Source organism: Hyaena hyaena, unplaced genomic scaffold, assembly GCF_003009895.1.
Source record: "Hyaena hyaena isolate Hyena2069 unplaced genomic scaffold, ASM300989v1 scaffold_138, whole genome shotgun sequence".
NCBI lineage: Eukaryota > Metazoa > Chordata > Mammalia > Carnivora > Hyaenidae > Hyaena > Hyaena hyaena.
In genome coordinates, this window is record NW_024080770.1 from 1,853,662 (window position 1) to 1,877,251 (window position 23,590).

At 38.6% G+C, this 23,590-nt stretch overlaps 1 protein-coding gene and 1 long non-coding RNA gene across 4 annotated transcripts in view; one reads left to right on the top strand and one right to left on the bottom strand.

Moving 5' to 3' along the window:
• Positions 1 to 1,039: 1,039 nt before the first annotated feature.
• Positions 1,040 to 10,629, bottom strand: LOC120235782. The gene is made up of 3 exons (XR_005529498.1): positions 10,415 to 10,629; positions 7,024 to 7,084; positions 1,040 to 1,541 (listed from the first exon to the last, which is right to left on the bottom strand). It is a non-coding gene; the product is annotated as an uncharacterized LOC120235782 (long non-coding RNA).
• Positions 10,630 to 10,731: 102 nt separating this feature from the next.
• Positions 10,732 to 23,590, top strand: part of DNAJC27 (DnaJ heat shock protein family (Hsp40) member C27) — a 38,383-nt gene continuing 25,524 nt past the window's right edge. For all 3 annotated transcript variants that reach the window (XR_005529499.1, XR_005529500.1, XM_039238262.1), the window contains exons 1-3: positions 10,732 to 10,964; positions 15,736 to 15,818; positions 21,551 to 21,620. Coding sequence is in view for 1 of the 3 variants with exons in the window: in XM_039238262.1 (XP_039094193.1) it covers positions 10,878 to 10,964; positions 15,736 to 15,818; positions 21,551 to 21,620 (240 nt within the window). In the remaining 2 variants the exon portion in view is untranslated. The remainder of the gene's footprint in view (positions 10,965 to 15,735; positions 15,819 to 21,550; positions 21,621 to 23,590) is intronic.

Consider the following 23,590-nt stretch of genomic DNA (forward strand, 5'->3'; position numbering starts at 1 on the left):
CTCAGCAAACTTCCTGTCTAGAAGGGAGAACAGCCACTTCAGATAACAGCGTGATGAGCGTTATCGTACAGGAAGTTCACAGCTGGTGCAGAAGCCCATGGCAGAGAAATTGGGGAGGGTAGGTAAAAAAAAACAAGTGTTGGGAAAGGCTTCCCAGAGTAAAGAACTTTTAATCTCATTTCTTGATATACCCCTATTGCAACTTTCTGTGCATTCATCATCACTTCTATATATTCTCTTTCCTCCAAGATGCATGTTAATTTTTTCCCCAGGTCTCACACCCATGGGTGTCATCTTCTTCTTAGCTCTGATAGTAACACAAAGGTGGTAAAGCGGCTATGCTAGCTTGAATTTATATATGTATGTACGTATGTATGTGTGTATGTAATGCATACATACATCAGGTTGAATCACACAAAAATCACTGAATATTTAACCATTTTTAACCCAGAAAAATGGCAATTCCTTATGGTCTAACCATATGACTTGAAAACTTTGCCCAGAGCTATCCCTACATGAATCCATCATATACACTTACAGTTTAGCTCAAAGACACAAACTTGTAAAGCAGCCCCACAAATTCTCTCTTATCCATCCTACAGATTTCTGTAAGTGTAAATTCTCATTTACATATTTTACATCTGATCACATGTACGTATATAAAAACACGAAATGACAAGCTCATTCACAAATGTCCTCACATACCACACACCCGCTACATACACACAAAACTGACAGATGTACGCGGTGTAAATCTACACATGCTCTCACACACATTCATCATAACCAATGCTTTGGTATACACACAGACTTCCACAGATACACTTACGCATATCCAGATATATCCAGAATCATTCGCCAACTTAACAAAGCCAGACACACGTGCACCCATAGGGGAAAATTTCACCCACCCACTTTTAATTTGTCTTTTTATAGACCTAGGTAATGAAGTGATAGAACTATGTTTAAAATAAGAATTGATAAAGAAACTAATTTGACAATAAACTATTTGTAAAAAAAAAAAAAAAATAATAAGAATTGATAAACTCTGAGCAAAGACCTGAAGAACTCTAAGTACAGTTCCTATGCGTGAATGCACAACTCTGTAACACTCTGTTCCACTTCGGAGCTGAGGTCACCCTGTAAGGGAGCTCTAGGTAGGGAGGTGTTAGCGGGCCTCATCCAGAGAAGGCTTATTCTATATCAAGCCCCTTCCAGGCCAAGGCTCCTGTTGGGGTAAGTAAAATGGAAACCGGTCATGGAGAGGGTGAGCTGGAGAGTTCTGGGGTGGATTCCCAGGAAGTTATGACAAGCAATCTTTGTCACAGTTGTCATAGACAGATAGTTGCATAAGCAGGGAATTGGCCGTTGCTTGAGTGGAATCTGAAAGTATGTTGGAGGGGAGGGGCCAAGAGCGTCTCTTCCTTTGTCGTATGTGCCTCTTCCCCAGGCTCCAGTCCCTTCTTGCTTGCTTCCCTGCAGCATACTCTGTCTGGTTTCCATGGACACCAAGATCTATCACAGCAACACCATGAGAAACTCTGAACAGAGAAAAACATCAGGTTAGATATGCTTTTTTAGCTCTTAGGCCCTTCCGAAAATGAGGAAAGAATTGTTCTTGTAAACTTTTTTTGTATTGAAGTGTAACATACTACAGTGCCTAGTGTGTAGCCCAGGGGATTTTCACAACATGCACACACCTATGTGACCACCACCCAGATCAAGATAGGAAGTGTGACCAGCATCCAGAAACCCTCTTTACGCTCCTTTTCATTCACTATGCCCAAAGATAACCAGAATCTAATACCACTGATTAGTCTTATCTGTTCTTGAACTTTATGTAACTGGATCATCTAGTAATACTTTTTTTGAGTTTAGCTTCTTTGAAAGATTTTTTAAAAATATTTATTTATTTTTGAGAGAGAGAGAGACACACACAGAGTGCAAGCAGTGGAGGGGCAGAGGGAGAGGGAGACACAGAATCTGAAGCAGGCTCCAGGCTCTGAGCTGTCAGCACAGCTGAACCTGGGGCTCGAACCCACGAACCGTGAGATCATGACTTGAGCTGAAGTCAGATGTTTAACCGAGCTGCCCAGGCACCCCTGTGTTTAGCTTCTTTAAATTAACATTATATTTATGAGATTCATTCCAGAAGTACAGTATTGTATAGCAATAGTATAGGTTTCCCAGTAGCATAGTATTGTATTGCAATAGTATAGTATTCCTTGTGGTATAGTTTTGTATAGTGATAGTATAGTATTCCATTATAAGAATATACCACAATTTATGTATCCATTATGCCATGGCTGGACTAATGGGTTGCTTCCAGTTTTGAACTACTACTTACAGTACTGCTACAAATATTCTTGTGCAAGATGTATATATCTGGTAAAGGATATTATATCTAGGATATATAAAGAGTTACAAATCAACAAGAAAAAATAAACAACTCAATAAAACATTGGACAAGATGACTGAACAGACACTGCACATAAGAGGAAATGGTCTGTAAACATCTGAAAAGGCACCCAACCTCATTAGTCATCAGGGACACACAAATTAAAACTATAATTAGATACTATTATAAACCTATAAGAGGGGGCTGAACTTGGCAAACTGACCAAATTAAAGGCCAATGAGAATTTGGAAGAATTGCAACTCTCATTCACTGTTGAGGAGTATAAATTGATTAAGCCTACTTTGAAAAACTGTTTGGTACCATCTACCAAAGCTGAATATATATCTACCCTGTGACAAAGCAATTCAGCCCCAGAGACATGTGGACGCCAGTAATTTTGATGGACTTTGCAAAATGTTAAAATTACATCAGGCTGCTAATATGTGTGACCAATCAGTAGCAGATTGGTCATTTAAAATTTTCTTTCCAACACAATCACGAGAGTTCCTATTTCTTTATGATTATCCACAACTTTTGTCAACCTCTCTCTCTTGACCTGAACTGCTAAAGAGAGCTAGGTAAAAAGTAGAGTCCTATTGCATAGCACTAGAGATTTCTTTCCTTCTTTGTTCCTATTTCTTATCATTCTCTTCCCTTCTTTCTTAAACTTATTAGGCAATTAGGTGCCATTAACTGCAACTAGATATGTAGGTGGAAACATTGGTTTGTGCCAAAGTCTCTCCTCCCTGGGGAGCAGACGAACTAGTCTGGCTAGAGCACCTGGAGATCTTAGGAAGAACATTTTAGGAAGAAGGAACCTAAGTTTAAAGGCCAAGGAGTTCAAATGAACTTGGCATTCCAAGAAGGAAGGAAGATGGCATTTGAGCTCTCTCTGTAATTCACCTGGTATCCCAGGATTTCTCCCCACAAATTGGCACCTTGCTCTGAGCTCAGATTCCTTCATGGGATTAAGGGCAATTTTCTACCTGTCTACATTACTGAGTATCATATGCTATATATTTCTTAATTGCTACATTCCACTTCTTGCTGGCATCCTTCTTTTATTGCCTTGGCACTTTCAAGATGGCTCAATCCCATGGCTGGCAAGTTGGTGCTAGTTGGCATATGGGAACTCAGCTGTGGTTGTGGGTGGGTGTGGAGGGCCTCTGCTCCTCTCTGTATGGGCCTCTCTATGAACTGCTGGGGCTTCTTTACAGTTGATGTCTCAATTCGAAATGTGAGCATTCCAAGAAAACTAGAATTTGCATCATGTTTTATTAGTTTTTGAAGTGTCATAATGTCACAAGACCGCCCGGGTTCAAGGGAGAGGGAATATAGACTCCCCACCCCCATCAAGGGGTGGAGTGTCAGTTCCATTGTAAGAATATCATGTGGGAACCCTGAAGTCATCATGCTAAGTGAAACAAGCCAGTCACAAGAGGACAAACAGCTGTGTGATTCCACTCACATGAGACACAGAGACAGAAGTGGAATGGCGGCTGCCGTGAACTAGGGGGAGGAAGATGGGGAATTAGGATGAGTACCGAGTTTCAGTCTGGGAGGATGAAAAGGTTCTGGAGATAGATGGTACCAATGGTGGTACAACAATGTGAACATACTCAATGCCACTAAACTGTACACTTCAAAATGGTGAAAATGATAAATTTTATGTATATTTTAATTTTACCAAAATAAAAATGATCCTATGGGTTGGGAGATAGGGTTTCAGTCATATTTGGAAAATGCAAACTGCCACACAGTCCTCAGGATGGTAGTAGAATGAGTGTGTATAGTATCCTAATATCCATGTCCTTTGATACGGTGTAGTGCAGACTCGGAACTAAAACCCTGTATACTAATGGGTAAGACGGAAAGGGCTAATCAGAGTTGTTGTGTGCTCAGGTCCTCATATTGTTCTGGAGAAACTCATCCTGTGCCAGTCATTTCTCCAAGGTTTTTACCCCCCCTCCCCATCTATCTGATTTTTATTACTCTTCAGATGCTTGTTTTGTGTTTTCCCCAGTGTTTATAGTTATCAGTGGGAGTATTGTTCTGTAAGGACTTGCACTGCTGTACTGGAAGCAGAACTCAAGAAATGGAATCTGGAGATAAAAAGTTTTCATTATAAGTTTCTATTGCCATGTAACAAATTGCCACACATGTAACGCCTTTAAACGACAGACATTTAACCTCTCACAGTTCTGCAGGTTGGAAGTCCAGGCGTGGAGTAGCCACGTTCCCTAGGCCAGAAATCTCACATCAGGATGTCAGAGAGCTCTGTTCTCATGTGGGGCTCAGGAGCTCTTTCCAGTCTCCTGCAGGCTTTTGGGTGAATTCAGTTACCTAGGATTGAGGTGCCCCTGTTCTTGCTAGCTATTGGCAAGGGGTCACTCTCAACTCTGACAGGCCACTCTTGGGTCGTTGCTGGTGGCACCTTCCATCTTCAAAGCCAGCAATGGAGACCCTCCCATATATTGAATCCCTCTCACTCTTTTGAATTTCTCTTGCTGGAAGAAGCCAGTCCCATTTAAAGACTCACCTGATTAGGTCTAGCCCATGGAAGATAATCTCCTTATCTTAAAAACAACTGATATTGTTGCTATAGCTGAAGCTAGGAAATGAGTACATGGAGCATTGATTACATTATTCTCTCTACTATTGCAAATGTATGCGTTCTGTCACATAAATTATACCAGAGCATGGAAAATGAGACAACATTTCCTAATGTTTTTTATGAAGCAAGCATGACATGAATATTTAAACCAGCTAAGGTAGCAGAAAATTACTTAATTTATTATTATATTATTTAAGAATGTTATTTAATTCCAATTTTAATTAAGAATATTGATGCAAAATTTCTCAAAATGTTACCTTACAGAATTTGGTAATATATAACAAAACTAAATATGCATTTATCTTTGACCCAGTAATTCTGCTTTTTAAGAAATTTACCCTATCTTGAATGCTGAGAAAAAACTGAGGACTGATGGATGCGGGGGGAGGGGGGAGGGGGGCACGGAGGGGGGGCATTTGTGGGGATGAGCACTGGGTGTTATATGGAAACCAAGTTGACAATAAACTATTTGTAAAAATGTTACCTTACAGAATTTGGTAATATATAACAAAACTAAATATGCATTTATCTTTGACCCAGTAATTCTGCTTTTTAAGAAATTTACCCTATCTTGAATGCTGAGAAAAAACTGAGGACTGATGGATGCGGGGGGAGGGGGGAGGGGGGCACGGAGGGGGGGCATTTGTGGGGATGAGCACTGGGTGTTATATGGAAACCAAGTTGACAATAAACTATTTGTAAAAAAAAAAAAAAAGAAAAGAAAAAAGAAATTTACCCTACAGACATCCCCCAACAATATGGAAAATACATAAATGTATTTATTGAAAAAAACATAGCATATCTGCACAATGAAGTACTGTTCTCCATAGCTATAAAAAAGAATGAGCATGATCTTTGTGAACTACTATAGGGTACTTTCTAGGGTATATTGTTAAGTGAAAAAAAGCAAAGTTCAAAAGAACACACATACTTCTGTGTAACAAAGGAGGAATGAGAAAATGTACATGTAACTGCTTAATTTTTATAAAAAGAAACATAAGAAAGAATAAACCAGATTCTAGGGTGATTGGTGGCCCCCAGAAGGCAGGTGGGAAGAAGAAAGAGGATTGGGATGGGAGTAAAGGTAGCACTTTTCTGAGTACACCAATTTGTATCATTTTGACTTTTGAAACTACATTAATGTTTTAACTGTTCAAAAAAATTAGTAAAGTCAGTAGTAATGAAAGGGAAAAAACTAAAAGTACAAACAGAAACAAATGAACTTAACTGCATTTCAAATGAAAACTATAACCAAACCAAAGAGGGGAAAAAAAGGATTAACCCAAGTAACTTTTGAACATATACTTATACCCTTTGAACTATATGAATAACTGCATTTGTCAGTTTAAGACAAAAATGGCTATAAACAAATATGGAATTCTAGTTTGAAATGTTTCTATTTTTTGAAATGGTATGGATAAGCAATTCTGAAGTTACTTCCTGTGTACTGTGGGTAGAGTAAGTATATTGAAGGTAATGAGAGCCAGTTTTCTCACTGTCAAAGTAGAGAGTTATAAATATGGAAAGGGGGAAGACTAGAATGAATTCTGTTGTGCTAACATGGATTGGGGATTATCAGTGTGAGCTATGTTTTAACATATGGATTTAAATGCATGTATATATATTCATACATGTATACATATTTTGGCTCAGTCAAGTGAAAGGGCCTAAAGCAAGGGCACCCAGATCAATGAACACACCTAGCACCCAGATCTTGGTTTCTAAATACCATTCTCCACTAAAAGGACCTAGGGGTCCAGGGCTTGTTGCTGTGCCAGGAAGCAAGAAAGTACTCTAAACAAAATGGCGGAGACATATCAAAAAGACATAAGAGCCAGCTTTAGCATCAAAATAAGTAATAGTAGTAACAGAATATTCACTGAGTAAAATAAGAATATGTGAGTGCATCCTGATATAAATTAATAAATGAATGAACAAGAAAGGAAAGCTTTCCCTTATGGTAGACTACCAGTTAATAAAGGCAGGAAAAATCACGGAGTTAAAAAATCACGTTTTGCATCCATCATCATAGTAATCTCTTCAGTCATGAATCCTCATTGAATTCTGAAAATCTGTGAAAATTCAGTGGAGAAAGAATATGTATATGATTTCAAAGTGTCCCCGTACATATTACTTATTACAAAGGGAAACAAGTAACTTTACTGTGGATTAACCTAGTGAACACTACACTTTAACTAAAGTTAACATTATTAGTAAGTGGAACAAATTGACATCACCAATCCTGAAAAGGACATAATGCCTTTCCTGCAGTATGTCAGCCAAACCTTATTAAATCTAATCCTAAGGGTATACTGGACAAACACAAACTGAAGGATATTCTAAAAGTAACTGTCATTTTGGAAGATAAAAGCTGAGGAACCACCCTAGATAAGAGAAGACTAAAGATATATCACAACTAAACGATGCCGGGCTAGACTCCAGACTGGGTGACAGAACAGAGCTAGAATGGATTTTACTGGTACAAATGGTGAAATTGGAATATAAACTGTGGGTTTGATCAAAGTTTCCCAAATGTTCTTGGTTCAAGTCACCCTTAGTATCATAATAATCTTTTTCATAGTGTTCTTTGGTCAAAAGAAATATCCAGGTTCAAACAACTTAACTAAAAATTTATGCCCTAACAATTTAGTTGCCATTTGAAAAAAATAATACACATAAATTGAAAGTTTTATTTCATCTTAACCACAACTACTAATGGGATTTGTGCACCTGTTGGACACTGTACAGCTCCTCAAAACTTGGAATCAGATTGGACAGGAGCACCCTTATTTCCTGTTTCACATTGACCTTTGTGCCGTACTTGCTTTTTTATCACAACCGCGGAAAAATCCAGCTTCCCAAATAGATGACATATCCAAGGAATATGGTGCCATCTATTGTTGAAATTGTAAACAACCTCAAGCTAGTAGTTTTGCATGGTCTTATATTTCATTGTTTGCCTTGAAAACTTAGAATGTAAAATATCCCACAGGTATCCCCTTGGATAACACCGGGAGGCTGTGCGGCACCCCAGAGCACAGTTCAAGAACCATAGGATTAGATAATAGTGTTACTGTTACAATGTTGTATTTTCTGATTTTGATAAATACACTATAACTACATAAGAGAAAATCCTTGCTCTTAGGAAATACACACTGAAGTATTATTTGTGGATAAAGAAACATGCCTTAAAATTAATCTAAAATTATTCAGAAAAAACATGTGTAGACACATGAATATACAGATAGTGAGCACAGTAATAAATGGTAACAATTGATGAATCTAGATAAAGGGTATACAAGATTTTTTTACTATTCTTAGAACTTTTCTGAAATTACTTCAAAATAAAAGATTTTTAAAAATGCAACAAATACTATATTTTAAGGTGTGTATACATGTGTAGTGAAACAATTTTAAGTGCCTGGAAATTAAAAGCACCAATTCAGTCACAAGCTTTTATAAAGAGGGAGGATGGATGTAATGGGCATGAACATATACAGTGTCAGTGATATTTTGTTAAGCTACGTGCTGGTATTCATTATATTATTCTTCATACTTTGACATCCAACGTATTTCATAATTTACTTTAAATATACACATTTAAAATATATGAAGTCTTTAATACATAAAAATAAAAAAACACGGGGGCGCCTGGGTGGCTCAGTGCATTAAATGTCAGACTCTTGATTTTGGCTCAGGTCATGATCTCATGGGTTCGTGAGATTTGAGTTCTGTGCTCCTGGCAGCACGGAGCCTGCTTGAAATGCTCTCTCTCCCTCTCTCTCTGCCCTTCCCCCACTTATGCTCTGTTTCTCTCAAAATAAATAAGCTTTACAGAGGGCCAACTGCAGAGCTCATGTTTCTCACCGCCACTTTCCAGGTTCACACTACACATAGCTAATCACATTTCTTTCTTCTTTTTGTATTAAAGACTGGAAAAGAGAGCTAACTTTCTTGCTTTTTTGATTCCAAACTAATTTAACATACCTAGAAAATATGTTTATATGTATTCTAACCTCAGACACATCAATATGAAAAACATGGTAATAAATTTTAATCTTTGGCATGTTTTACTGCCCATGGGCTCAATAGTATCATACCTAATCAGTCTTTTAATAATTGAAAATTTGACATTTTGCGATTATTCTTTCACAACACCAGTTCTATCACAGGGCCAAAAGTGAACTAGCAAACAAAGAGATGTGTACTGATTTCATTTATTAAATAATGCTGAGAGATCACCCTCTAGATTTGTGAAGAATCAGTGTAAATCCAATTATTTTGAACTTTAAACTATCAACATTCTAACCAGGACTTATATTTCATGGTTGTAAAAAATCTCAGAAGTTTCATTAAACTAAGTTTTCTGGTTGATTATAAACACAACATAGAATAGGCTTCCTTCTTAAAAATAATTTGTTTTGGGCCACCTGGGTGACTCAGTCAGTTGGGCTTAGGCGTGGGACTTTGGCTCAGGTCATGATCTCACAGCTCGTAAGTTCGAGCCCCAGGATGGGCTCTGTGCTGACAGCTCAGAGTCTGGAGCCTGCTCCAGATTCTGTGTCTCTTTCTGTTCTTCACCCGCTCATGCTCTACCTCCCTCTCCTTCAAAAATGAATAAACATTAAAAAATTATAAAATAAAATGTTTGAAAATCTGACTTTTGATGGCTAAGAAATGTTGAGGCTTTATTCACTGTCTTCCTACAATGTGTTTCTTTTAAGATACTTAAAGCTACCTGAGAACAGAAATAATGCTACTTTTGCCCTGTCATTTACTTAGAAATTGGCACCATTCTTTTTCAGTGCACTAAATAATCATTTGTCAAGTTCTATTTACCTTCTGTAACCCAAGGTAATACTCAAAAAAAATTGTTCCTCTCAGACTGATTTTTTTTTATCCAGATGCTTTTCTCATCCTCTGGAATGAGACTGGAAAAGTGGCTATTTTAGGATTTATTATTATTCTGTCATAGTATCAGGGAAGGTGTGCACAGATGATGGGGTTAAGTTTGAAGAGCATACAGCTACAATCACACACACTGTCCTAGAACTGCAAGAGTGTCAGAAACAGCTAGTCTGGGCTTTCTTCTGCCAGAGAACTCTGTAATAAAAGAGCAATGACTAAACTAAAACCCAGACTACCTTTTTTTTTTTTTTTTTTTTACGATAGGAACAGGATTCAGATCCTGCCTAATTCCCCTCTTCCAAAACTAGAGCCCCGACCGACTTCCCCACTTCCCCGGCTCCTGACTTGTCTCTCGACGAGCCCGAGCAAGAGAAACTTAGTATGGGGGGCGGGGGGACGAGTAGCGTAGACGGGCTTACAGGGACGGAAGAGTTCAGAAAATGACACCCCTATGGTCTACTTCGAATTTTTAGCGCGACTGGGCCTGGACCCACCATTCCAGATACTCCAAGCCCGAGGATCTGCCCCACACTGCCAATATATTTCTACCACTCGGCTGCAAACGTTAACAGATGCCGCTGTCCTGGTGCCCCTGAACACCAACCGCACTCTCAGGGTAAATCCAGCCAACCCTCAAGGCCGAGTTCCTGCCGAGGGACTCAGCACCGCGGGCGGGCACGACTCCTGGGAGCAGGTAATCAAAACCTTGTCTCCAGAGCCCGGCGATGACGTCACGCCGCCCCTTTCTAGCATCGCGAGACTCTCTTCTCCCACCCCCAGTTCCCAGAGCTCCCAACCGCCCGCGCCCGCTGCTAGGCAGCGGCGGGGATGGCTAGCCGCGGAGCCGGGGCGGTGACGATAGCAGCGGTTCCGCCATTGGTCGAGGAGGCCTGAGGGACGGGCCAGCCTGGTGAACAAGGAGATACCGAGGCGGGTGGCCCCGAGAGAGCGAGGGCAATGGAGGCTAACATGCCGAAGCGGAAGGAGCCCGGCAAGTCCCTGCGCATCAAAGTCATCTCCATGGGCAACGCTGAAGTGGGAAAAGTGAGTACCGCGCTGGGAGGGGCGGGACCTCAGCGCGGCGGGACGACGTGCCGATTGGCTGGGAGGACGGCCACTCAACAGCCCGGGGCCCAGCCTCCTCTCCGCCCCTGAGCAGGCCCAGGTCTCCTCCTAGGGGATGCGCCTGGGTGAGGAAAACTCTCCTGACCTTTTTGACCTTTCGTTTGCCCCCCTCTTCCTCCACCGACGTCACTCTCCATAAGAAGGTGTTTCCTGTGGCCGCTAACCCTTGAATGCGTCCCAAAAATATTAAAGAGGCCTAGGTCCTTGTCAGATCGTCTGCTTCACTACCCTATCTTCGTTCTAGGTGACCTGTCCAGGACTTAGAGGTGGAGAATGAAAGTTTAGTTACCCCAGCAGTGCTTGGGAGCCGAAGGGAACTTCCTGGGGTGCATGTGAGAATTGGAGTTTGTAAAATGTTGCTCTGCAGATAGGGAGCCCAGAATCTACATTTCAATTTCAAGAGCGTAACTGATACTGACATTTTTCACAGGGGAAGTGCAATGTATGTCAAGGAGCCTGCATTATTTTGTTTTGTGCATCGGTTTTTGTTTTTATTTCTAGTAGTGTCATTATATTCATTCTCTCAAAAGCCTTAGTTCCACCGCTTTTCTTCTGGATCTACTGGGTATTAAGCTCCCCCAGTGTGTGTGTGGAGGGGGGTGGAGGGAGGATGAGGAAGAGACCAGAGGCCCTCCCCCAAGTGAATTCTAAACTGCTTCTTCACCCCAATTGTCTCATCTCCCCTTCTGAGGAAGTGGAAGCTGTTGGTTAAGAACCTTCCAAGGTCATCAAATCAATGACAGAGGCAGGATTAGAACTTGGGTCTTCACAGCCTACTGCAGTTCTCTTTCTGTTATTGTATGCTGTCAAAATCAACTCTAATAAGATCTATATCCCAAAAGAGCTGTTAATGGAATTGTTTAGGCCAGTGCCCTACTCATAGTTGATGTGTAGTAAATGTTTATTACTGTCTTTTCTTTCCATTTAGCATTATCCTGTACTATTTATGTATTTGCATATATGTATGTATTAACATAGCAGTCACTGAAAAGTCAACATTTGTTGAACATCAGCTATGTGCCGGGCATTAAAAAGAAAAGAATATAGCCTCTAAAAGGCTTAATAGTAACTAGGTTAAGTAAGCATGCATCATTTCTGTAATTTTCCTATGCTTAATGGTCCAACATTAAAAATAGCCCAAAATGCCCAATGTCACATTTATTTAACATTGCTCTAGATTTATTAGCCAATGTGATTAGACAAGAGAAAGAAATAAAGTATGAAATACTGGAAAGCAAAAGGCAAAATTATTATTTGCTAATGATATGATTGTTTATCTGGAAACCCAAAGAGAATTAACTTGAAAAGCTTTTAGAAATAATAAGAAAATTCAATAAGGCAAAATTAATATACAAAAATTAATAGCTTTACTATATCCAATTACATGTTTTAAAGTTTAATTGAAAAACTATTTTAATTTACAATAACAGTCAAAATAAAGTGCCCAGGTTTAAACTTAAGAACAAATAGTTAGGACCTATATGAAGAAAAATTTCAAACTCTACAAAGGGACATAAAATTACTTAGGCAAATAGAAAGACATACTTTCCCCTTAATTAGGATCACTCGACATTTTAGAGATACCATTTCTTTAAAATAATCTGTAAGTGTAATTCAGTTCTAGTTAAAATGCCAATAGGGTTTTTTCCCCCTTCAAAATATAAGGGTGGCTCAGTCAATTAAGTGTCCAACTCTTGATTTTGGCTCAAGCCATAATCTCACGGTTTGTGAGATTGAGCCCTAGGTTGGGGTGTGTGGTGACAGCGCGAGCATGCGCGCGCGCACACACACACACACACTTAAATACTGGCCCTCTAATATCTATAGACAGATTCCTAGGGGTAGAATGCTGAATAGCTATTTAGTAGCTATTGCCAGTTGCTCTGCAAGAAATTGTATTTGTATGCAGGTGTCCTATTTCGCATAGCCCTGCCAACACAGATATTGTCATTCTTTTAATGATTCTCAGTCTGGTTAGTGACAAGCGTTACTTTAATTTGCATTTCATGGACTACAGATGAAGTTGAGCATCTTTTCATATACTTAGTGGATATTTGGATTTGCTCTTCTAGATATTGCCGAATTTATACTCCCTACCCATTTGTCTATTGGGTGAGGTGTCTTATCAGTTTTTCTGGTTCAGGGATATCAGAGATAATAACTTTTTGCTGGTCATGTGAATAATGAATATTTGCCTGGGTATGTTATTTGTCTTTTAATATTTTTATAGATATTTTGCCATACAATTGCAATTATTATTATTATTATTAATTTCTCTATAGTCAGTTAAGCCTGTCCTTTCTTTTGTGGTTCTTGTGTTTCCTTTCCTGGTTGAAAAGGTTTCCTTAAGGTTGTATGTATGTTGCACATTTTTTTCTGAAATTTTTGTTGTTTTATTTTTAAATATTGAAATCACAAGTTCATCTGAATTTATTTTTGGATTTAGAGAAGTTAAGGGCCCAACTTGTGCAAGTGACATTTTACTAAATAAATCATTCTTCTCCCCTTGACTTTATTTTTTCTATTTTTTTTTTTTTTTTTGAGAGAGACAGAGAGACTGCACGAACAAGTAGGGGAGAGGGGCAGAGAGGGGGAGAGAGAAAGAAAGAGAGAGAGTGAGAGAATCCCAACCAGGTTCCACACTCAGCATGGGGCTGGATGTGGGGCTCGATCTCAGGACACTGGGACCGTGATCTAGGCTGAAATCAAGAATTGGATGCTCTACTGACTGAGCTGGTCAGGCACCCTTCCCCATGACTTTAAATATCACCCTTGTCATTTTTAAAATTTCTTATTTTAATGGGATCTATTTCTGGGCTCCCTGTTCTATTCCACTGACCTATTTGCCGATTTGTCTTTTATGCCAATATCATACTGTCTTGATTGGTTTCAGACTATATTTTGATATCTGTTAAGGCAAATTCTCTCCTCTTTCTACTGCCCTGCCCCATTTCTCTTTTTCATATTTTGATTAGTTTTCTCAAATAGTTCTGCAAAAGTGCCTAAAAATCTATTTAAGAAAAATAGTGAAAGCAAAAAATTCTCTCTATATTTATGTCACTTAGCTTGTAAGATCCTAAGGACCCTGTCTCTTTGTGTTATAGGGAGTGGTTATTAATACAATTACTTAAATGTGTGTCTGGTTGACCACTTAGAACTAGTGTTTAAACAGTGTACTGGAGTTAAAGGACATCCAGACCCCTAAATCTCGTGAATCATTTAGAAAAAGGCCATATTCATTTTCCTAGGCTATTGTGAGAGAAAACATTCATGAAGTGCTTTCAAGCTATAAAATGCTTTTAAAAGTGTAGCCTTGTAGCAGTAGTCACTCCAAAGAAGTTTTTCTTTCAGTTTACAATAAGCTTATTAACTGCTTTTTAAATTAACGGTCCTATTTTATTTAGGTTAATGTTCATCAGGGAAGGATTTGCGCAGAATAAACTTCCTTACTAGCACTCCCAAGTAAATTAGAAGTTTCATGAGTGCTAAGAGTTGTTATTACTGGCACTGAGCAAATTTCAATGGCACTGAGAAAAAGATAGTAAGAAGTAAAATACTGATGTGGGTCCTCAAGTAGTTTACTTTCTAGCTGAAGAGATAAGAGGAATATACACGCGTGAAATGATAACTGACAATATAAGCAATGTATGACTGCTGGCGCACGCGCGTGTGTGTTTGTGTGTAATATGTGTGTATAGATTAGCATGTATGTAAAGTGCTAGAATAGTTCAGATGCAGGCAAGATCTCTTACAACCTGGTGCTCAGTAAGACTGGGCCTTCAACGATAAGTAAGATTTGGAAAGAAGGGAGAAAGCTTATTCCAAGTAGAGGGAAAAAGTAGTGAAAAGTCAGGAAGTCAGACCTCTGGGAGTTTTGCAGAAATGGAAAGCTTATATTAGAAGGGTTTAGACAAGGAACACAGATTAGGACGAGATTATGGAACTTTGAATAAAGGACAAGGGAATTTGGATTTTAAACTTGGCAGTGAGAAGCCACTGAAGAGTTTTGTGTTAGGGAAGTGAAATAATATCAGTGGTGTGTAGTATTGACTGAGGTTGGGAGGAAAGGAAGGCAGAAAGACCAATAAAAAAATTTCCAGCGATTGTCTAGGAGTAGATGATGAGAATCTAAACCACAATGGTATCAGTGGAAATTGGAATGAGGAGAAAGAGTCAAGAAACATTTAAAAGATTTAGAGAGGCTCAGAATCAAACATGGCTTTAAGATTCTGATCCTCCGTGGTTGGGAAAGTGGTGGTATTATTGACAGAACCAGAATGTCCATGGGATGAACTGTTTTTATGTAAAAGATCAGTTCATTTTTGGACATGTTGAATTTGAGGTAACAGCAGGACATCCACGTACAAACTAGCCTTAGTATTTGAAGATGTAGATCTACTTTTGAGAAGGTCAAGGCTAAACAAAGACATTTTGGTGGCATTATTGAAAGCAGAAGAGTAAGTCCTCTAAAGAAAAGAGCTTGAGGATTGAGAACTAAACTGAAAACATATTTGGTATTAAGGGATGAATATTTAATTTTTCTTTAAAATTCTCACTTTTAGCATTTTAGTTGTTTGAAAATGCTTTCTCTCCCATTGTGGTGAATGAAGAAACCATAATGAAGAACTGTGCTTATTTTGTATGTTTCCCAAGTGTATTTACTAAAAGAATGTATTTTTTATGTTTTTAGAGCTGTATCATAAAACGGTACTGTGAGAAAAGATTTGTGTCTAAATATCTTGCAACAATTGGAATTGACTATGGAGTCACAAAGTAAGTGCACTGTTTCTTTGGGCTTGTAAATTACATAGACTTGAGAAATTTTCTAAAATGATGTATCTTGAAATAGAGATTCTGAAGATAAATCAAGAAAGATAGGAATAAGAGACCTTTACGGATAGATACGTAGTGATCATATCAATTGTTCATCACTGAGCACATTCTTTTTGCCAGGCCTTGCCTTAGGTATAGGGTCTACAACAATGAGATGTCAACAAAAAGCCTAATTAGCAGATGTATCTTTTTAGGAAACATGTTTCTATATAAACACATCATATTAGCAGGTGTGCTTGTAGAGCATTTTGAGGTATTCTTTCCAAAAAGTCTAAGTATTATGTTGAGTATTTTCTATCAGAGGATTTCCTTTATTAGTTTATTATCTTTATAACCTATTGGTGTCAAGCAAAAATGATCTGGGAGAAGTAAAATTAGGAATAAGTGGGGATTTATCTGGAGATGAACCAAGGGTGGGTTAAGCTTGGGGAGATAGGCTTACATTAGCAGAAAATAATACCCTGACCCATAGAATTAAGGTAGACCAAAAACTTATGAAGGAAATTGAAGAAGACACAAAGAAATAGAAAAACATTACATGCTCATGGGTTGGAAGAATAAATATTGTTAAAATGTCATTACTACCCAAAGCAATCTACATATTTAATGCAATCCCAATCAAAATTGCACCAGCATTCTTCTCAAAACTAGAACAAACTATCCTAAAATTTGTATGGAACCACACAAAAGACCCTGAATAGCCAAAGTAATATTGAAGAAGAAAACCAAAACGGGAGGCATCACCATTCCAGACTTTAGCCTCTACTACAATGCTGTAATCATCAAGACAGTATAGTATTGGCACAAAAACAGACACAGAGACCAATGGAATAGAATAGAGAACTCAGAATTGGACCCAAAAATGTACAGCCAACTAATCTTTGACAAAGCGGGGAAGAGCATCCAGTGGAAAAAAGACAGCCTCTTTAACAGATGGTGCTGGGAGAACTGGACAGCAACATGCAGAAGAAAGAAACTAGATCATTTTCTCACACCATACACAAAAATAAACTCAAAATGGATAAAGGACCTGAAAGTGAGACAGGAAACCATCAAAACCCTAGAGGAGAAAGCAGGAAACAACCTCCTTGACCTCTACCACAGCAATTTCTTACTTGACACATCCCCAAAGGCAATGGAATCAAGAGCAAAAATGAACTACTGGGACCTCATCAAGATTAAAAGCTTCTGCATGGCAAAGGAAGCAATCTATAAAACTAATAAGCAACTGACGGAATGGGAAAAGATAGTTGCAAATGACATATCAGATAAAGGGCTAGTATCCAAAATCTATAAGGAACTCATCAAACTCCACACCTGAAAATCAAATAATCCAATGAAGAACTGGGCAGAAGACATGAACAGACACTTCTTCAAAGAGGATATCCAGATGGCCAACAGGCATATGAAATGATGCTCAGCGTCCCTCATCATCAGGGAAATACAAATCAAAACCACACTGAGATACCACCTCATGTCGGTCAGAGTGGCTAAAAGGAACAAATCAGGAGACTCTAGATGCCGGTGAGGATGTGGAGAAATGGGCACCTTCCTACACTGTTGGTGGGAATGTAAGCTGGTGCAACCACTCTGGAAAAAAGTATGGAGGTTCCTCAAAAAATTAACAATAGAACTCCCCTATGACCCAGCAGTAACACTGGTAGGAATTTACCCAAGCCATACAGGAGTGCTGATGCTGAGGGGCACGTGTACCCCAATGTTCATAGCAGCACTCTCAACAATAGCCAAAACATGGAAAGAACCTACCTACGTGTCCATCAACTGATGAATGGATCAAGAAGATGTGGTATATTTATACAATGGAATACTACATGGCAATGAGAAAGAATGAAATCTGGCCATGTGTAGCAACATGGATGGAACCAGAGAGTGTTATGCTGAGCGAAATTAGTCAGGCAGAGAAGGACAAACACCATATGTTTGCACATATAGGTGGATTAGGAAGAAGTTAATGGAGGACAATGTGGGAGAAAAGGGGGGAAAATAGTTGGGGAGAGGGAGGGAGGCAAACCATGAGAGACTCTTGAATGCTGAGAACAAACTGAGGGCTGATGGGGTGCGGGGGAGGGGAAGGGACGGTGATGGGCATGGGGGAGGGTACTTGTTGGGATGAGTGCTGGGTGTTATATGGAAACCAACCTGACAATAAACTATTTAAGGAAAAAAAAAAGAATTAAGGTATACTGCACACTCCCTGAAGGTGTAGTTTCAGGTGCTCACTATTCTTCCCTAACCTGCCCCACTCCTCTCCTATTCCATTCCTTTACACACTTTACCCTCCATCCACACTGCACCACGGCCCTCATATTCTCCTAGCTCAGTGAGGTTATTCATTCATTCCACCTGAAATATCCTGTCCCCTCATCTCTCCGTCAGACTCTTTGATGTGTAAAATGCTCCTGTTCCCATAAGGCCTTGGGATACCTTCTTTATCAGTCGGGACTCTTTGGTTGCAAAGAAATATTAAATACAGAAATATTAAACTTCTGTATGCTATTTATGGTACTTACTATAAATTCCCACATGTCATTATGATTTATATATGTTTCATATCTCCTGCTAGATTATAAGCTCCATGAAGAAGGGGCTATTAGAATAAATCATTTCCAGGTGCCTGGCACAGTTCTCATATGTAGTAGATACTCAATAACTCTATTAGGTGAGATAGATATATCTGAAGAGGAAGTTTGCGAGATTAGGCTGTGAGGAAAGCTTTTAAGAAGGTGGACTAAAGTAGTAAGGTGTATCTATACTTCAGGGCATAGGATTTCATCAGTGATATGGCAGGATATCCTATTTAAGGCAGTTTTGTTTTCAATTCATATAAGTAGCTAATTTATTCATCTAAGAAATGAGAATCACCATCTTATGCCTTAGAACTGTAGTGCTTTATTCGACAGACTGTTCTACCTCTGGCTGAAAATTTTTTTTGGAAAGCTGGTTGTCCCATGGTGAATCAGGAGGCTATAACTGGCAGAAACCTAACTCAAACCAAGTCAAGCAAAAAATAATAATGATAATAACAATAACAATAACAATAATAAAGGATATTAATCAGTTCACATAATCCAGTTATGAGGATGCTGGGCTTTAGAGATGGCTGAAGCCAGGGACAGAATATAGCTGTATCATTTACTACATCACTCTCCACCTTTTATTTTTTTATTTAAAATAATTTTTTAATGTTTATTCATTTTTGAGAGGCGGAGAGAGACAGAGTATTAATGGGGAAGGGGCAGAGAGAGAGAGGGACACAGAATCTAAAGCAGGATCCAGGCTTGGAACTGTCAGCACAGAGCCTGACACAGGGTTTGAACTCACGAATGGTGAGATCATGACCTGAGCCGCAGTCAGATGCCCAGCTAACTGAGCCACCCAGGCACCCGTCTCTCCACCTTTTAGCTTCCTCTCCATGGCTGCCAGCAGATCTCAGACTCACATTGTAAATTTTACTTCCAGAGAGGAACCAAAGCTAATATTCAAGTTTAAAAATCCCAGGGAAAGTTTTGGTTGTTCAGGTGGGAACAGGTGCCTTTCCCCAGCTCAGCTGGCTGTGGCCAGCAGATTGGGATCACTAAGAACATAGCGGAACTCACCTGAACCACAACTGGGAGAGGAAAGGGCTGTACCCTTGGGTAGTCAAAATAATAGGTGCCCATTCTGTCCTTCCTGTTACCTATATGGTAGCATACATGGTAATATACATGGTAACATACATGGTAACATAGTGAAGAATTACTCATAAAGTTTGCAAAAATGCAGATTCCTAAGACCCACCCACTAAGATTCTAATTTGCTGGGTCTGAGGTGGGCACAGGAATTTAACAGCCTCTCATAATAATGATACAGGTGGTCTGCAGGCCACAACCTAGGAAAGCATGACTTTGAGGTAGTGAGTTTTCAATTTTCTTCAGGTAATTTCCTCTGTCTGGCATCTGAATTAAATTACCCTCTTTGAGTTTCAATGTGTGAATACATTTGTGTTCATTCCTGACTTTATCCCTTCTCGGCTGCTATCTGTTTAAGGCCAGATTTTCTAACACACATTGTTATACCGGGGCTTCTCCAGAGGCTCTCAGATTCTGCTGTTGTTTTGTTTTGTTTTGTTCTTCTCACATTCTCTTTTAAAAGGTGGGTCCTGATGTTAAAATGAAAACAGATGTGCATCTTGGTTATTGATGAAATATGTGGAGAATTCAGGAATAGAATGATTAGTGGTCAGCTAGATTTAAGTCTACAAGTAATGTAAAACACCTGTAAGGCATTATGGTTTCAGAACAGAAAGTGGATGTTATAAATGCCGACAAGAGAATAGTAATAAACCCAGAGGTAGCATAGGGTCAATGAGAGCAAGTACTGATGTCCCTGTGTTCTGGAGGAGGGAGTCATGCCAGTGCTGTCTAAACTGAAACATATCACTGAAAAACAAGGATTCTAACCTGTTAACTTATTGTTAACAATCCCTATTCTTAACTTACAGGGGTCTTTTAGGAGATATTTCTTATGATGAAGAAAGATATTTAAAGTTCAATAATTCTAGTTCACCTCAGTTTCTTTTTCCTTTTGTTACATTCAATAAAAAGTAATAAATAAACATTAAAAAATTTTAAATTCAATAAAAAGTAAATTTTATACTTTTACTTTAAAATAGTATAATCCCATTTTGATAAAAACACTTTGCTTCTCAGTCACATCTGTGCATAGAAGGCTGCCTTGGCACTCATCTATGTTGATGAAGGCTTTTGCTAGATGATAGGATTTGGGATAAATTTTGAACTTTCATCTTTGTATTTCTGTTGTGTTTGAAATACTTAGAGTGTTTCATTAATTTGTTTTCCAGTGGTGGTTTTTCTTGAAAAGGTAAAAAGAACAAGAGGCAAATATGCTATGATGTTGACATTTAATTCTAATAAATGGTTGTTCTTTCCCCTTTTGTTCTTTTCTCTCTTTTTTTCTTTTTTTAGAGAGAGAGGGCGCAAGTGAGTGAGGGGCAGAAAGAGAGGGAGAGAGAGAATCCAATGAGGAGCAGAGAGAGAGAGAGAGAGAGGGGAAGCAGGGCTCAAGCTCACCTGATGTGGGGCTCGAACTCACAAACCGTGAGATCATCACCTGAACCTAAGTCAGATGCTTGACCACCGAGCCACACAGTCTCCCTTAAAATTCTTGAAAACAAGTTGACTATTGCTCTTGCTCAATGAAGATCACAAGAAGATCACACAGAGGTTAATAAAATACACCTTAGTTATTCTTCTGCATGGTAAGCAAGCAAGCTTAGCCGGTAGTCATGAAGATGTCTTACCTAGTGAAGTAAAATATTTTGTTTTCCTTCCTCTCACTCCTACTTGTCCCAAATCAGTTTTCTTAGCACCACAATAAAAGCCACCATTTGTTAGTTAAAGGGTATGGCCTGAGATAAGCTGAAAGCAAATGACGGTGCTTAGTACGGGTGGGTTCAGTGTTCTTAAAGGATGATCTACCAAGTTGCTGGCTTCTGTTATAAAGATGATCTGAAATCAAGAAGAAGCACTAAGAAAGGCTCGTTTACATTTCATACATATACCTTTTTGAAATTCATAAATCATATAAATGATATTAATTGGAATGCAGAAACCATAACCTTCTTTGGAACTGTTTCCATTTGAACATTTCAGGGTACAAGTCAGAGACCGAGAAATCAAAGTTAACATCTTTGATATGGCTGGCCATCCCTTCTTCTATGAGGTAAGAAAGCTGTTTTGAGAAAACCAGTATCCAGTGTTGTCAGTGGATTCAGGGAAAGATCCGGAGTTATCTGAAACAACCAAAGTTCAAATCATGTATACAATTAGGTGAATTTAGCTGGTGTTTGTGGCTTCCTTTCTGAGAAGGAAGCCCATTGGTCTTTTGTTCCATTCCCTCAAATTATGGTAGGAAATTTCATTGCTAATGCTTCAAACACATTTTGACTTTCAAAAGACTGTTGCTTTTTAACTCTATATTGTAGCCCAGAATGTGACAGGATAATTAGATTCATAGTTGGACTTAAGAATTCAGCAGTGTGACTTTCACAGCATGGTACTGGAGTGAGCTTTCCAGTTCACTCCTCAGCCTTATGTGTTATCCCTCTGGAGAGGACCCCACCTGGTTTACTTGGTCTTCTTGTCCATCCTGAGTAGACTCAAAATGAATCTCATGGCCATTCTCTTTTGTTTTTCCTTCCTTGGGTTATTCATTTTCCCTGAAGAGGCTCTCTGTTCTTTCCTAGTTTGGCCATTTCACTTAAGCTGTTTATTATTTCCTTCCTTCTACTTTCTTTGTGTTTCTTTTGCTCTTATTCTAGGTTCTTTTTGTGGGAACTTAGATTACTGACTTGAGACTTTCTGCATTTCTGATGTGTGTGCTTGGTGCTATCAGTTCCTCTTTCAGCACTGCTTAGCTATGTCCCACTCATTTTGATATGTTGTATTTTCAATTTCATTAATACTTCATTTTATTCATTCATCGTTTTTTTAAAAATTCTCTTGAGCCTTTCTATTTGAACTATGGATTATTTAGAAGTGTGTTGTTTAGTTTCCAAGTGTTAGGGAATTTTTGGTTATCTTCTTGTTATTAATTTCTGGTTTGAGTCTGTTGTGACCAGAGAAAACACTGTATGATTTTGATTTCTTTTAAATTTGTTGAGGTTTTTTTCATGGTCCGGGATATGGTCTATCTTGGTCTTCTGTAGGCACTTGAAAAGAATGTGTATTCTGCTATTGTTGGATGGACTGCTCTGTAAATATTTATTAGATCTTGTTGGTCAATGGTGGTGTTTAATTCTTTTATATCCTTGCTGATCTTTTGTTTGGTTGTTCTATCAGTTGCTGAGAGAGGGGTATTAAAGTCTCCAACTATAATTGTGGACCTGTTTCATTTCTATTTTATTTGCTTTATATATGTTGCAATTCTGTTATTTGGTGCATATATATTTATGATTGCTATATCTTCTTTATATAGTTTTATTTTTATATAATGTCCCCCTCTGTCTCTGTAATCATTTTTGTTCTGATGTCTATTTGATATTAACTTAGCCATTTTTGCTTTCCTTTGATTAATGTTTGCATGATATATCCTTTTCTAGCTTTCAGTCTACTTATACCATTGTGTTTGAAGTGACTGTTTTGTAGACATGGGTCATGTTTTCAATCTATTATGCCAAATTCTCTCCTTTAATTGGTATCTTTAGACCATTGACATGTAATGTAATTATTAATATATTGGGGCACAAGTCTGCCATTTATTTTTCATTTTCTGTTTGTTCTGTTTTCCAGTTCTCCGTTTTCTGTTTCTTGCCGTCTGTGGGTTAGTCAAACACTTTTTGAATTCCATTTGATCTGTCCATAGTGTTTTTGAATAAATCTCTCTGAATAGCTACATTAGTGAGTGCTCTATATACACTATTTAAGTTATCTTATAACACTATTTAAGTTATCACAGTCGTCTGGTATCATCATTTTAACAGTTTGAGTGGAATTGTAGAAAATTTTCCTCCCTTTGCATTTCTTTATCTTTCCCCATTTATGACTGTCCTAAAATTTTCTCTATATACATTTAGAACCACATGAGACAGTGTTTAATCTTTGCTTAACTGTCAAGCATAATTTAGAAAACTCAAGAAAGAAGGAAAGAAAGCCTGGTATATTCATCCATATTTTTGCTTACTCTATTCTTTC